Source organism: Actinia tenebrosa, unplaced genomic scaffold (assembly GCF_029948245.1).
Source record: "Actinia tenebrosa isolate PJP-AT-01 unplaced genomic scaffold, QUT_ActTen_1.0 PGA_scaffold1__47_contigs__length_23844297, whole genome shotgun sequence".
NCBI lineage: Eukaryota > Metazoa > Cnidaria > Anthozoa > Actiniaria > Actiniidae > Actinia > Actinia tenebrosa.
Genome location: NW_028292578.1, coordinates 13,740,786 through 13,754,179, shown reverse-complemented (window position 1 = coordinate 13,754,179; position 13,394 = coordinate 13,740,786). Strand labels below are relative to the sequence as shown.

The 13,394-nt window shown below is 36.1% G+C and overlaps 2 protein-coding genes across 4 annotated transcripts in view; one reads left to right on the top strand and one right to left on the bottom strand.

Annotated features, from left to right (window-relative positions):
* Window positions 1-448: 448 nt before the first annotated feature.
* LOC116303329 (SMC5-SMC6 complex localization factor protein 1) lies at window positions 449-7,824 on the bottom strand. The gene is given in 16 exon segments (XM_031712856.2): window positions 449-1,455; window positions 1,822-1,932; window positions 2,181-2,381; window positions 2,607-2,701; window positions 2,964-3,100; window positions 3,232-3,787; window positions 4,063-4,116; window positions 4,550-4,731; window positions 5,000-5,170; window positions 5,273-5,389; window positions 5,815-5,909; window positions 5,911-6,061; window positions 6,416-6,593; window positions 6,891-7,125; window positions 7,278-7,356; window positions 7,674-7,824. Coding segments are annotated over 16 exon segments (2,997 nt in total). The 5' UTR covers window positions 7,812-7,824; the 3' UTR covers window positions 449-958.
* Window positions 7,825-8,482: 658 nt separating this feature from the next.
* LOC116303319 (uncharacterized) overlaps window positions 8,483-13,394 on the top strand; it is a 28,427-nt gene continuing 23,515 nt past the window's right edge. For all 3 annotated transcript variants that reach the window (XM_031712845.2, XM_031712844.2, XM_031712842.2), the window contains exons 1-5: window positions 8,483-8,705; window positions 9,787-10,120; window positions 10,920-11,279; window positions 11,516-11,651; window positions 13,035-13,208. In XM_031712845.2, the coding sequence (XP_031568705.2) occupies window positions 8,484-8,705; window positions 9,787-10,120; window positions 10,920-11,279; window positions 11,516-11,651; window positions 13,035-13,208 (1,226 nt within the window). In that variant the 5' untranslated portion in view covers window position 8,483. The remainder of the gene's footprint in view (window positions 8,706-9,786; window positions 10,121-10,919; window positions 11,280-11,515; window positions 11,652-13,034; window positions 13,209-13,394) is intronic.

Here is a 13,394-nt window from a genome sequence, read left to right as displayed (position 1 = left end):
ACAAGAGTTCATTAATTAGCCTCAATGAAGGCATGAAACTTTTTTCACATGACATTTTGGCCTCAATGTGGGAGCTCTCTTTTTTCTGACATATTCTGGCAGCTCAATTCAGAGGACATAACAATAGGTTCCCGATAGGCTTTACCGAGATTTGCTTCGATTGTCATGCACAAAGGTTTCAGTACGAGTATGGAAGTAATCTCGGAGGTGGGCTATTGTCAAGACATTGAACTTCTTTTGTTTTGTACTCCAAATTGAGCTGCTTTGACGTCACATGCAAGGCATCTATTGATAGGGAATAAGATTACTATCACTTCTGACCACTTGTTGGAGAAGTGAAAGGATGGATACTTGTTGCGGCAGGGGATAGAATGGGTACCTCTGTAGAATCGGGTTGGATTGTGGGCAGAGAAAATGGATATTTTCAAGTTAGACAAAACAACTAACATTAATAAAATGCTTTTAATATTCTTTTTTATGTACTGCAACATTGTATAATTTTTATCGCCGAGATAAATTACACAGCAAATAGACCCCTTGCGATGATTCTGGAGAGAAATTATTGCTCTGGCGGTCAAAAACAATATTTTTTTTGCATATGTTCTGTCTCCCAGAACAATTCCTCTAGGAAATCAAATCAAGGGGCCTATAGCTTTATAACAAAACATGATTTTGTTATTGCAGAGATTATCTTCTGCCATAAAACTGTAACATTCAATTCTTTCAATTCTAGCTTATTTTCAGTTTTTATTTTTTGATAGCTTTAAATATATTAAAGTAAGTCATCTGATAATAATTTCATTGTTACTATAAAAATTTTTTGAGCTTGATTAAATTGGATTAATTTTCCATCCTTTTACCACAAAATATTTTGTCTCATTTTTTGCTTCCTTAGTAATATTCTTTGGTCATTGCAAATATTAGAGAAACAACTTCATTTTTTCCAGTCAAGTCATTTTTATATAAATTTCATAGCTTCTATCCTAGATTGACATAAAGTGCTAAGCTGACAACCAGATGTCACTTTGTTAAGATGACACTTGAGTTTCTCCACATGCGAAGAAAAGGTGCACATTATGGAGCCATCCATTGATTCCTGTAGCCCCTTCTCACTTATACCATCATTATTCACACCAGTTCTATGTATATAACCAAGATTATATAGCCTTGCATAGCTTTGAACTAACTGAGACAGCAACAACAGGTAGACATGGCAGTTTTCAGATATGTGTGCAAGTTTGCAGCCTTTCTTTCCTAACACCTTGAAGTACTCCTTATCAGAAGGCACCCTTAAAATGCTTGCTTGTTCTCCATCTTTATTGGTTTGATGAAGTTGGTTGGTTTTGTTTAGAAGATTTCTTTCAGTAGTCTTTAGATATGTAGTCATGGCTTCACTGACAGATACATCTAGTGGTGTAAGACCATCTTTATTTGTGGCTTGTAGTAATGGTAATCCTATTTAACAAATGAAAAAAAAAATGAAAACATTCAATATACAAATGCACTACAGGTTAGACAGTGAAAGAAAATTGTAGATGTTGTGTGTTTTTGTCTTCTGTACCTACAAAATCTCTGGGCTGATCTAAGTCAGGGCATGGCTAACTCACAGATCAAACCCTGAAACAACCTCTGGGCTGATCAAAGTCCGGGCATGGCTAACTCACAGATATTGGGGTTTGGTTTTGCAGAGAGAGAAAAACTGGAAAACAGGGAGAATCTTTAATCCCTCAAATGAAACTCTACCCATAAACATGTATTGGAAGTTCATATAGCACGTAAAGTTTTTTAAAGTATCTATTGATATGTCCTGGGATTCCTTACCTCCTGCTTCCAGTAAAAGCTTTGCCACATTCATGTGGTTATTGTTCACTGCATCATGTAGAGGAGTTGTTCCACAGCATGGAGATGCAAGGATGTACAGACCTGGCATGCCTGGAGTATGAATGAAAAAATGAATGAACGAAGGAAGGAAGGAATGAAGGAATGAATAAATGAAGGATTGGATGGATGGATGAAGGAATGGACGGATGGATGAAATATGGACTCATCAAATGACTAACTATGGGTGTCATGATATAAAAATAATCATTGAATAAGCTGAATGAAATGAAAAAAAGAATGAACAAGATATATGAGTCCAAAAGATAGATCAATCACGGTGAGACACATCATTAAGTTACCTTCATTCCTAGTTGTCTTATAGACAAGTGGTCGTACTTTAAGTATCTCTTCAACACATGCCTCATTGCCATGATTACAAGCTTCATGTAAAGGAGTCCAGCCAGCATGGTCAGTTAGATTGACATCAGCACCAGCTTCAATCAATTCTCGGATCTTTGGTGGTTCGTTCTTGATTGCTGCTTTATGCAATGGGGTTTCACCTGTATGTATGTATATTTGTTTATCTTTAGATAGGTGTCCCCAATTAGCATACTTTAATGTAAGCTAGATACTTATGACACATAAATAAAGGTTATTATTATTATTATTATTATTATCTAACGTCACATTTTTATTGCTTTTCCTTTCTATATGAAGGTCAATTTCATAAATAGATTGACATTATTTTAGATTATGTTAGACCACAGCAAACTGAGCAAACCTACCGCGGGCATTTCTTTTATTGACCATCAATTTCTTAAGTTTCATTGCCGGTTCTTTGTGTAAGTCATTGGATATACTGTGGTAGGTATTGGCATCCCTGTCAAGAGACAATACATGATCTATATTATCATATAACTATATTATCAGCTTCTTCATTATAACTTACTTTTCTTTTCTAACAAAATGACATATAAATACATACGTCATACATAGAAACACAACACATATTACAATTTATTTCTTCATTTCCACTTTCGTATGGACCAAAACTCCTTGTGCATGCTATGAAAGCATGCTGAAATAACTGCAGCAATACATGCCATGTATGAAGATAACAAAATGACACGTATAATGCTTACGTAATCAACTTCAGTGCAGTATGTCTTGAAGCATCTTTGTTGGTTATGGGGATGTCTGACTCAGGGGTTGTATTCTCCACATTCATTGCTGGGCTTGACGTGCTTGATACTGGAAGTAGGAAGAAGTAACAGCAAACCTGAAAAACGAATTCAACACTGTTAATATTAATACATCAAGAGATCGGATTTATTTATTCATTTATAAGCAATCTTGGAATAATTTATACTACATTTCACTAGCACATAAGAATTTATATTTTATACTTACAATTTTCTCCATGCACAGTCCTTTAGCCAAGAGATGTTTACTTTCTTGGGGCACTAGACAATCATCATATGAATGCAGCATGATATCAAGCACCTTCATCTTGAGCCAAGCAGGATGGCAACTCTCCAGCAACATCCTAAGACCACCCTCCTGATCATGTGACCTGCCACATGTTAAAACCAACTCTGTTGCTAGGGATACCATTCTTGATCCAACTTTAGCACCAGAGGTATTAGTACCCAATGTTGATTGGTCCATGTATTCAAAGCATGCTGCTACCATGGCAACCAGACCCTGGAGGGCCAAGAGGACTTGGATCTTGACGTTGTCTTCTTCTGATTGTTTAGCACTTATCCATAATAGTTTCAAAAGCTGTCGAACTGCACAATTAACAGAGGCACCTTGGCCATCTGGCCATATAATGTTCCATATTAGTGACTCTTTATGCGTGTACAAACCTCCTGAATATTCCTTCTTTTCTTTTACAGCTTGAAAGTCTTTTTCTAAAACACCACAGAGGAATTTGATAAGGAGTAAACTGTTGTCTCTTGTTTGCCTGAGGGAACAGAATATCTAATGATTAGGGACGATAATAGATTACAACGATCTCTTTGTTCCCTCCCTAACTATTGACCATACTTGTGTCTCATAACTCACCCCCTGACCATGCCTGCGTCTTGTACCTCCCCCCCCCCACACACACACTATAATTTTTGCTGTATTTAATCATAAAACAATAATCCAACTTATAATATTAGGTATATAGATGGTTTTGCAGTAACATAGGGTGCCTAAATTTTTTTACAATCTCATTTTTTCGGCAATAATTACCTTGAAGTACTAGCATCCTTGATGTAATTACCATTTTTCACTTCTAATGCCAAGCTGAAAAAGAGATAGAAAGTAATCTTGATTTTTTTTTTAATCATGTGAAGCATATTGCCTTAATGAAAGGAGAGAAGGCAATTTCAAAGGGCTTGGGAAGTGGTGACAAAGAACTGTATATTGTGTAGGTGCAGAAAATGTCTATACCTCCTTTTTCCACATGGTAAAAAAAGGAATTTCTACTGTAAGTTGTTGGAAGGATATTTCAATCTGACAAAGGACTAGCATCTGAAATGTCAGTAAGTTTCTTCATTTTTTCATCTTTTCATGGTGTAAAATTTACCCTTTGATCATTACTGTTTCATTAGAAACACCGATGCAGCTCAAACTAATTTTTTAGCTAGTTTTGTCTCTTCTGGGTTTACAAAGGGTATATTTCACAATTAAAGAAAAACTGAGAAAACATGTAAAATAATACAAATGTCTTTCTAACCTAAATGTGTCAGATAGGAATTCCCATGCACTTGATTTGGCCTTGACTATTCCTTTACTTGAACTTATTGGGGACTGCATTGCCTGTTGATACAAATAGCTCCTAACAGGGGGAGGGTGGAGAGAAACCAGATGCTGTAGCACCATGTATGCCTGACTAGCTAATTGTGGTGTTGATGCCTTCTGTTAAAGGGGAAAAAATCAGTTTTACTTCATAGCACAGCTGGGCTCTCTGTGTGGTGAAAAATTAGCTGAGAACACATATTTGGCATGGGCCTATACTATGTGTATGAATACCTACCAGTAAGAAGCTATTAATAATGGTGTATACTAGGCTAGATGTAGGGTTTATAGTACTGGACAGGAATGACGTACTTGTCATATACTATGAAGTATAAATAATAAAGTATAAATAATAAAGTATAAATAATAAAGTATAAATAATACCTACCAGTAAGAATCTATTAATAATGGTGTATACGAGGCTAGGTGCTGGGTGTCTGGTACTGGACAGAAATGAAGTGATTGTCGATAGGACTATTGATTCATGTCCCTCTTCTTCTAAGTAACTATCAATAGCATTGACAACATACGTTGGGAAGGTGGAGACTGACTTTTTAGACTGAAAAAAAAAGAAAATGAGATGGGAATGAAATAGAGAATGGGAGAGAAATGGAACAAAATTTGCATTTTTATCAAACCATGGATATCATACTCTACTGACCTTAAGATGTGCTTGATTTGAAGGTCTTTCACAAGTAGTCAAGTCCATGTTTAGCACCCAAGGACTAGTGCTGTGCCATTCAAGCCAATTGGGGAAAATTTCCTCATGATTCTTTATCTATAAAATATTTAAATGAGATGCATACATTGAAAATTCTTTAAGATAAAGGGTGTAAAAGGTCAGTATCCTAAACTTATTTGGGTTGTATACAGTGCTATCATGGGTATGGTTCATAATAAGCATGCTATTGAGGACGTATCTAATTCTCACTGAGGTAGTCAGAAGTAGAGACAGAAGAGATTAATATATGTTATACTGATCTAATTAATTGACACCACATGAGTCAAATACAGTGATGTCCTATTATTTCAATGCCCAGATTTCTCAAACTTTACATTATCTCAACCTTAAGGCTGGTATAGCTGTAGGTCCCATGAACTTCAGTCACTATAATTTTACCCTTGATATCAGATCTTTCCCCTGATCCCCAGGAGGTTCAAAACAACAGTTTTCAAAAGAAAAATAACTCTTGGAAAAATTACCTGTTTGAGTTTCTTGGGTGGGGAGGGGTGGTCTTCAATCAAGATTGCCTCGGCTTGTCTCTTCTGCCCCTGGTTTCTCATCTTGATGTCACTGATTCTTGACTTTGTCTTGGGTGCTCCACATTCCCCAGGGGGGTATACTGGGGTGATGTATCGGTTGGTTGGTTCTCTGTTGACAGTCTTTGGAATTGGCTTTTGGGTTGGAGTAATTGAGAATGGAAAAGTCATCCATTGATGGAATGGGATCCTAAATTGAAAAAGAAAAAATATATTTTGAAAATTCAAAAGTGGGCTTGACATCATACAATGTTCATCCAGAATTGGAACTTTTCTGGTCAAATCTTTGCCTTGCCAGGGAAACGAAGGGAAATAAAGGTATGACCAAGCTAAAACTAATTCATTATACTATTATATATGCTAAATATATATACTATTTTAATACTTATTGGCCATTATTTTAAGCCCTGAAATTAGTAAAAATTGAATTTAGTACATGTGTGAAGCTGCCATTGTGGTTTTAGTCCCATTGGACTAATATACAATCGTCTCTACCTGTAGTAAAAACATGTGTAATAGGTAAATTATGAGCCTTAGCCTTTACCTGTAGTATGTATTCTGGGATGTAATCAGGAGAAAGACAAGGGATTCCTGCATCAAGAAAGCACTGCACAACCTTCTCCATGGCTTTTTCAGCAAATACATGAGTAACTTTTTCAACCAGATTAGCTTGGAATGGTGGCCTAGCATTTAACACGGTTGCTTGTCCTGCATCTAGAAGCCTACAAGAAAATAACAATTACATTGAAAAAATATTTGATGTTATTATAAGTGGTATGGCATTGCTATGGTGCATCTTGCACTGCTATGGCACATCTTGCACTGCTATGGCGCATCTTGCACTGCTATGGCGCATCTTGCACTGCTATGGCGCATCTTGCACTGCTATGTAGTTTATGCCTGGGGTCAAAGGTTCAATTTCTTGACTGATCACAAACTACATCTCAATTATCTGGAGGAAAACTTCACCCCAACAATGTAGTGGCCTATTCAGATAAAATATAACAAAAATTAGATACCTTTTATATGCAATCTTCCTTTTCGCATCTTTGATCACAACCAATGTTCTCCACCCATGGAACGGTCCTCGCTGAGTCACATTGTATGCTTTTCTCCAGCGCATGGGAGCAGACACATGATCAAGTGGTATGCCAGTAATGTTACTGTCTTTATTCCATTCATATGCATCCTCATCAAGCCATCTTTGAGCCTTTGCACTATCCATGATATAATCCTTATTGAGAATCCATTTGCCTAAAATATTATGTAAAAAAAAATGTTACTTGAATGATATAATATAGGCCAATAATATAGTTTATTTTTATTAAATTATTTTTTTTTTAATTTTTATTATTATCATCATGTTCATTGTCATCGTTGTCATCATCATTTCAAGTCTTTCCTACCTGTAGCACATCCACAAAGAAACTTTTCACCACGATTAGGCTTTTTACAAACAATGTGGCTTGAACTTGAGAAAAAATGCTGCGAGAAAACACAAAAACTTAGCTTATATAGCCAGCTACAAGTTAACGTTTACGTTAGAAACGTGTTTTGACAGCACCCGGCGGCAACTTGATTTCAGTTGACTTCGGAGACGCGCGAAAATTCAAGTCAAATTGCTTAAACTTGGATTAAAAACGAAGAAATCGCTTGCGAATCGAATGATTCCTCAATAAATAAAAGTAAGTTAACAGAGAAGATCTTTAAAAAGATGACATTGAGTTTGGTTCTGAGGTGTGAAGTTTGCAGACAACAAAACGTCATGCGAGAAAACAATCAAAAATCTTGCTAAAACTTACTGGTGTTTCCGTATAAATGCCTCCTAAGGTTTGTATTGCATTATTTAGTTCTTCTCTTTCTTCTTGGGTGAAGGAAGAGAGAAGAAAGTGATATCTTTTGCGTTTTTCGGGCTGAGATCTGCTCAGATCTGCCGCCATCTTGATTCTGAACTTCCCGCGCGAACAACGCGTTAACCTTTTCACCTTTACACAGGAAGCCCAATTGATTGATACATGTATGTATGAATAACAAATGAATGAATAAATGAATGAATGAATGAATGAATGCACAACATCATTTTATCGTCAACTGCATACATAAGACTTTCGAACAGCTAAACCTTTTAATTTAAAACCACATATTGGGTCAGTAAAAATATTTCTTCAATGACGTCACATTAAAAGAATTTTTTTTAAACATTTAGAAATTCAAAATGCATATCCCTGAGCGCTCAAAGGCTATTGAATTAAATGAGCTGAAATACTTAAAATACTTATGTTGTTCAAGATGAAAGTCTTTATTACAGTGAAGATTTTCTCTTTTTTACGTTCAAGCATGGTCATGTCAAAGGCACTTGTCAAAATTTGTTCGATGGGAGGGGTAGGAGGACTACAACACGCGATATTCCAAGCCAAATTACCTGTCTAAACGGAAATTAAAATGGTCAGTAATTATTTGATCATTTATTTATGATAGTTTTCCTTATATTCAAAGTTTTTGGAGTCGTTTTAAAATATTCATATTTTTAAAGTTATTTTTCCTTTATAATAGTTGACTCTTTTTCTACCTACCCTACCCCAGAGAGTAAATCTTGCAGAATATTTATAAACATGGCGTCCGAAGGCTTTTCCTGTCTTTCATCTTCAAATCAAAACTTCTCCTCTTACGCTTTTATCGAAATCAAGCTGGTTATTAAATGTGAGACAGACGAGAGTATTCTCCTTCAGCAATCTCCTGGATGTCACGACTGGGGGTCACCAAGTGTAGATATTTGTCAGGATGAATGTTTTGAGAACGTTGTCGAACGTTGGTGTAAAGAAAATATCGCACAAGTAAGCGATAATGATCGCCAAATCATGCGATTTTTATCAATGTTTTACCATCAATGTTAGCTTTATTTATCCCTTATGAATTGGTTAATCCTCTATTGTGATTATTTGTCACTTTGAAAGGAATAATGGTTAGCTAACCTTTGTATAATTCAAAAACTGTAAGCTTGGTAAGCTTAATTTGAATAGTTTGTGATAAGCCCAAGCGACGGATCAAATAAAAGTTTTGTTTTTGGCCGCTGAACAATTACTTTCTTTTTATTTATCTAATTGCTAAAATGATTTTTATCGATGTTATCAAACTATCAGCTGTTATAACCAGAAAACATTATATCTCCTCTCAGATCATTAAGAATTAACAAAGCTTTATAATTATGTGATATATTTATATTAATTTTGCTGGCTGCACGATTAGTGTGCAGAAAAGAGTTGACTTGGATAAGTGCTTGAAAATGCATCTTCAAAAGAACAAACTGTAGCAAATTGTGGTTGTATGCTTCCTTTTGCATACTAGAAATCTAAGGAAATATATATTTTTTACTATACAATGTAGCTCTTATTGCATCAATCACCTTTGCACTTGCAATATGTCATGAATTACGTTACTATTAATGTCTTATTGCTACATGCTGACGAAAACAAGAGTCAGGACAGGTTAATGGGCAGTAGCTAGACTATACTGTCAATCAACAAAATTATTAGAGGTAGATGAGAACTGTACTCTAACAATCTATTTCATTGACAGTGGTCTACCACCAATTATCCTTTCATGACTTTTGTCTCAACCCGAACGAACCAAGCTATGCTTTGAGGAAGTAACACATAAGTGGATCTTAGAGGAGGGGTGCAGGGGAAGTACACCCTCCCCCGTAGAAGAGCTGATATCTACTGCATTTTTGGTGTTTTAGTTTGTAAAGGGTGCATCCACTCCTAAGACGAAAATCCTGGCTGGTGCACTCCCCTAGAAAAAATCCTGAATCTGCCACTGTAGCGTATATTTACATTAGTTCACAGCTATTTTCCAAAAAGGAAAATATCCATTTCATTTATTTTTATTCATGAATTTTTTTTGTTATTACATCAGACACATTTCATCAAAAATCAAGGCATACTTGGAATAAGAAGCAGTCGGCACACCAATGATGCAAGAAAATTAACCTTTACATTCTTTATAACATGTCACCATGGCAACCAAGACAACAAAGATCTTGATGAAGGCATTTCCAACAAGAGTGAAAAGGAAGAGTCTGATGCAGATGGATCCAAAGTTATATCAAGTTTACATAAAGAAATTGTCAGTAAAGACAGTCATCATTTGAAGTGGTTTAGTATTAACGAGGTAGTTGATTATCATAAGTCAGATCAACAAACGATATCAAGAGAAGCCATAGAATGGACATCTCAGATATTTACACAAGGTAAGAGAACAACTATAATTAGAATGTAACAATTGCAAACTAGTGAACTATTACAAATCCTGCATTCTGATTGCCTGCACTACTAAAACTCTGGTTAGTGACAGGTTGCGATAAGTCTTTTAGAGATTGGCAATGATGAGGGTGGGATTTGGTACCTTGATGCTGTCTCAAAGGATGCGATACTCCCCGACAGCATGGTAACCATGGTAACTAGCCATGTTCCACCACCTGACATATTGGTACATTTTTTACATCTTACCAGGGAAACAATACCCAAATCAATCAAAAGTCTTCCTAATTCATCCTTCAAACAGATGTATAAGGAATTCTTACTCAGTAATCAATAACAATATATATATATATATATTTAATTATTTAATTTATCTCCTTTTTTGCTATAGAGGAAAATTTATACTGTTGAATTTAATATTATAGTCTTTTGAATTGTAGTCTTTTTCTTTTTTCTTTTTCTGACCCTAAATGAAAATTACGACAGCCAACTAGAAAGCTTAGCTCCTTTGGCCGTCGTACACTTACACCTATTATATTGTTAATTATATTAAAAATTCTAAATATTATTCAACTATATATATTCTTGTAATTCTATTATATAAAATTGAAAAAAAAAAAACAGTGTAAATAAACTGAAATTGAATTGAAATTGAATTGAATTGAAAAATGTGGAATCAACAGACTTATTCTGGTTGCCTCCATCTAACAAAAAATCGACTTCTAAATCCCAATTTGACAATGAAATAAAGGTGATAGTTTAGTAATTACTAGCTTTTATTTACTACAGAATTCCAGCTGATGCCTTTGAACTTTCTTGAGGATACTTTTTCCTTGTCAACTGCATCATCAAAATATGTTACATTTAACTCTCAACTTGCCAAAAAACCAGCATTACACAGAACTAGTGTGAAAACAACTGAGACTCCAGACCCCACAATAGCACGTGAGTCTGATAATAATGACGATGATGATGATGATGAGGATAATGATAATGAAGATGATGATGATGATGATTATGATGATGAGAAAGAAGAGGAGGAAGAACAAGACATCAAAACAAGAAATGGATCAAATAGATCAGATGATAATGTTACAGATAAGTCTTCTTACGACAAACTTGTGTTGTCAGCACATTTTGGAAAGCTAGGTAAATATGAATATCTGTTTGTAACTAAATTAGTTTGACCCCATGAGAAATTCAGTTTCAAGTAGTGTGAGGGGTGAGTCGAAGAGACCTAAACATTCACTTGGGGAAAATTGGGGTTGGGCCTAAAAAATGAGAGGCATTGTTAAAGTGCCACATATACATTGCTATACTATACCATACTGACTATACATACCACTCCCTAGATTATGAACATCTCATCTTTCTTTTTGTTTCAGAGCAATCTTATATCAACAAACTGTTTCTCAAGTATTCTTGTAATGAAAGCAAGACTGTAGATAAAAGAAGATTTTGCGAAATGATGAAAGAGTTGAAAGCAGACTTTGAGGAGAGCCAAATTGATGACTATTTTCGGTAAAAACATTTTACTATTTGCATTTTCAAAGATTACAACCAGATTTATAATATCCAAATGATTTCCATACTTACCACTAAAGAGGGATTATTCTTAGACATCCGACCACCAACAGGATGTTCCATACAGTTCTTAAAAACAGCCTTCAAATTTTATCAATACCCTGAAACAACCTCTGGGCTGATCAAAGTCAGGGCACAGCAGCTAACTCACAGATCAAATTGGAATTTAGAGTGTTAAGTTTTGCAGAGGAAGAAAAACTGGAGAACCCAGAGAAAAACCCTGGAATTGAGGGAATGACCTAAGAAACTCTACTCACATGTGATACTGAATCAGGAAAACAAAACCAAAATCCTTGAGGTGAAACGTGTGCCCTACTGCTAAGTCACCTTTGGGAAGAGGGACAGGTAGGGGAATTGCCTGCAGATTCACTCCATGAATGCATATGAGTGCAAGGAAAAAGATGTATAAACTATGGTAATGCAAATTCAAACACAAACACAAGGAATGGAAACTTTTTCATGCGTTTGCATTTGTGGCTGCATAAATGCAAACACAAGCTCAAGACCAATAACGTTTGCATGCATACCTTAATTTGCTCAATCTTGCACTTATGGTTGCGTTTGCATTGGGTTACAGCTGCATTGCTCTTATAAGACAGGCTTTACAACTACACAACATACCCTCCTCAGACCCTCCCCATCACCTGCAAATACCAACCCCTTTCGTGGGGGAGGTATGGATATTTATGGAACTATACAATATACCCTCCTCAGACCCTCCCCATCACCTGCAAATACCAACCCCTTTCATGGGGGAGGTATGGATATTTATGGAACTATACAATATACCCTCCTCAGACCCTCCCCATCACCTGCAAATACCAATCTCATCCATGGGGGAGGTATGGATATTTTATGGAACTACACAATATACCCTCCTCAGACCCTCCCCATCACTTGCAAACACCAATCCCATCCATGGGGGAGGTATGGATATTTCATGGAACTACACAATATACCCTCCTCAGACCCTCCCCATCACCTGCAAATACCAATCCCATCCATGGGGGAGGTATGGATATTTTATGGAACTACACAATATACCTTCCTCAGACCCTCCCCATCACTTGCAAACACCAATCCCATCCATGGGTGAGGTATGGATATTTTATGGAACTACACAATATACCCTCCTCAGACCCTCCCCATCACCTGCAAATACCAATCCCTTCCATGGGGGAGGTATGAATATTTTATGCTACTATACAATATACCCTCCTCAGACCCTCCCCATCACTTGCAAATACCAATCCCTTCCATGGGGGAGGTATTAATATTTTATGGAATTATTCAATATATTGTATCACTTTTTTTGTTCAGTACGTTTGACTGTGATGACAAAGGGTTTCTACAACACCACGATGTTCAGTATGGGTTAGCGGCGATGGAACCTAGTACCCCCCATGGGGGTCTCTCTGGGGAGCTAAGATGTCGTTACATCTTTAAATTCTACAACAAGGAAAATAATGGACTACTGGATTTCTCTGAATTCAAGTAAGACATGCATAAAACCATTATTTTTTATCTTCTGTATTGACGACCCCTTGCATGTGACGTCAAAGCAGCTCAATTTGGAGGACAAAATTGTACACACTCATGTCATTCTGGAGTGATTATCTCAAAAACAAGCTCAGGACACCCCATTTTTCTTTGCATTTTTGAAATTGGCATTAAATTTCA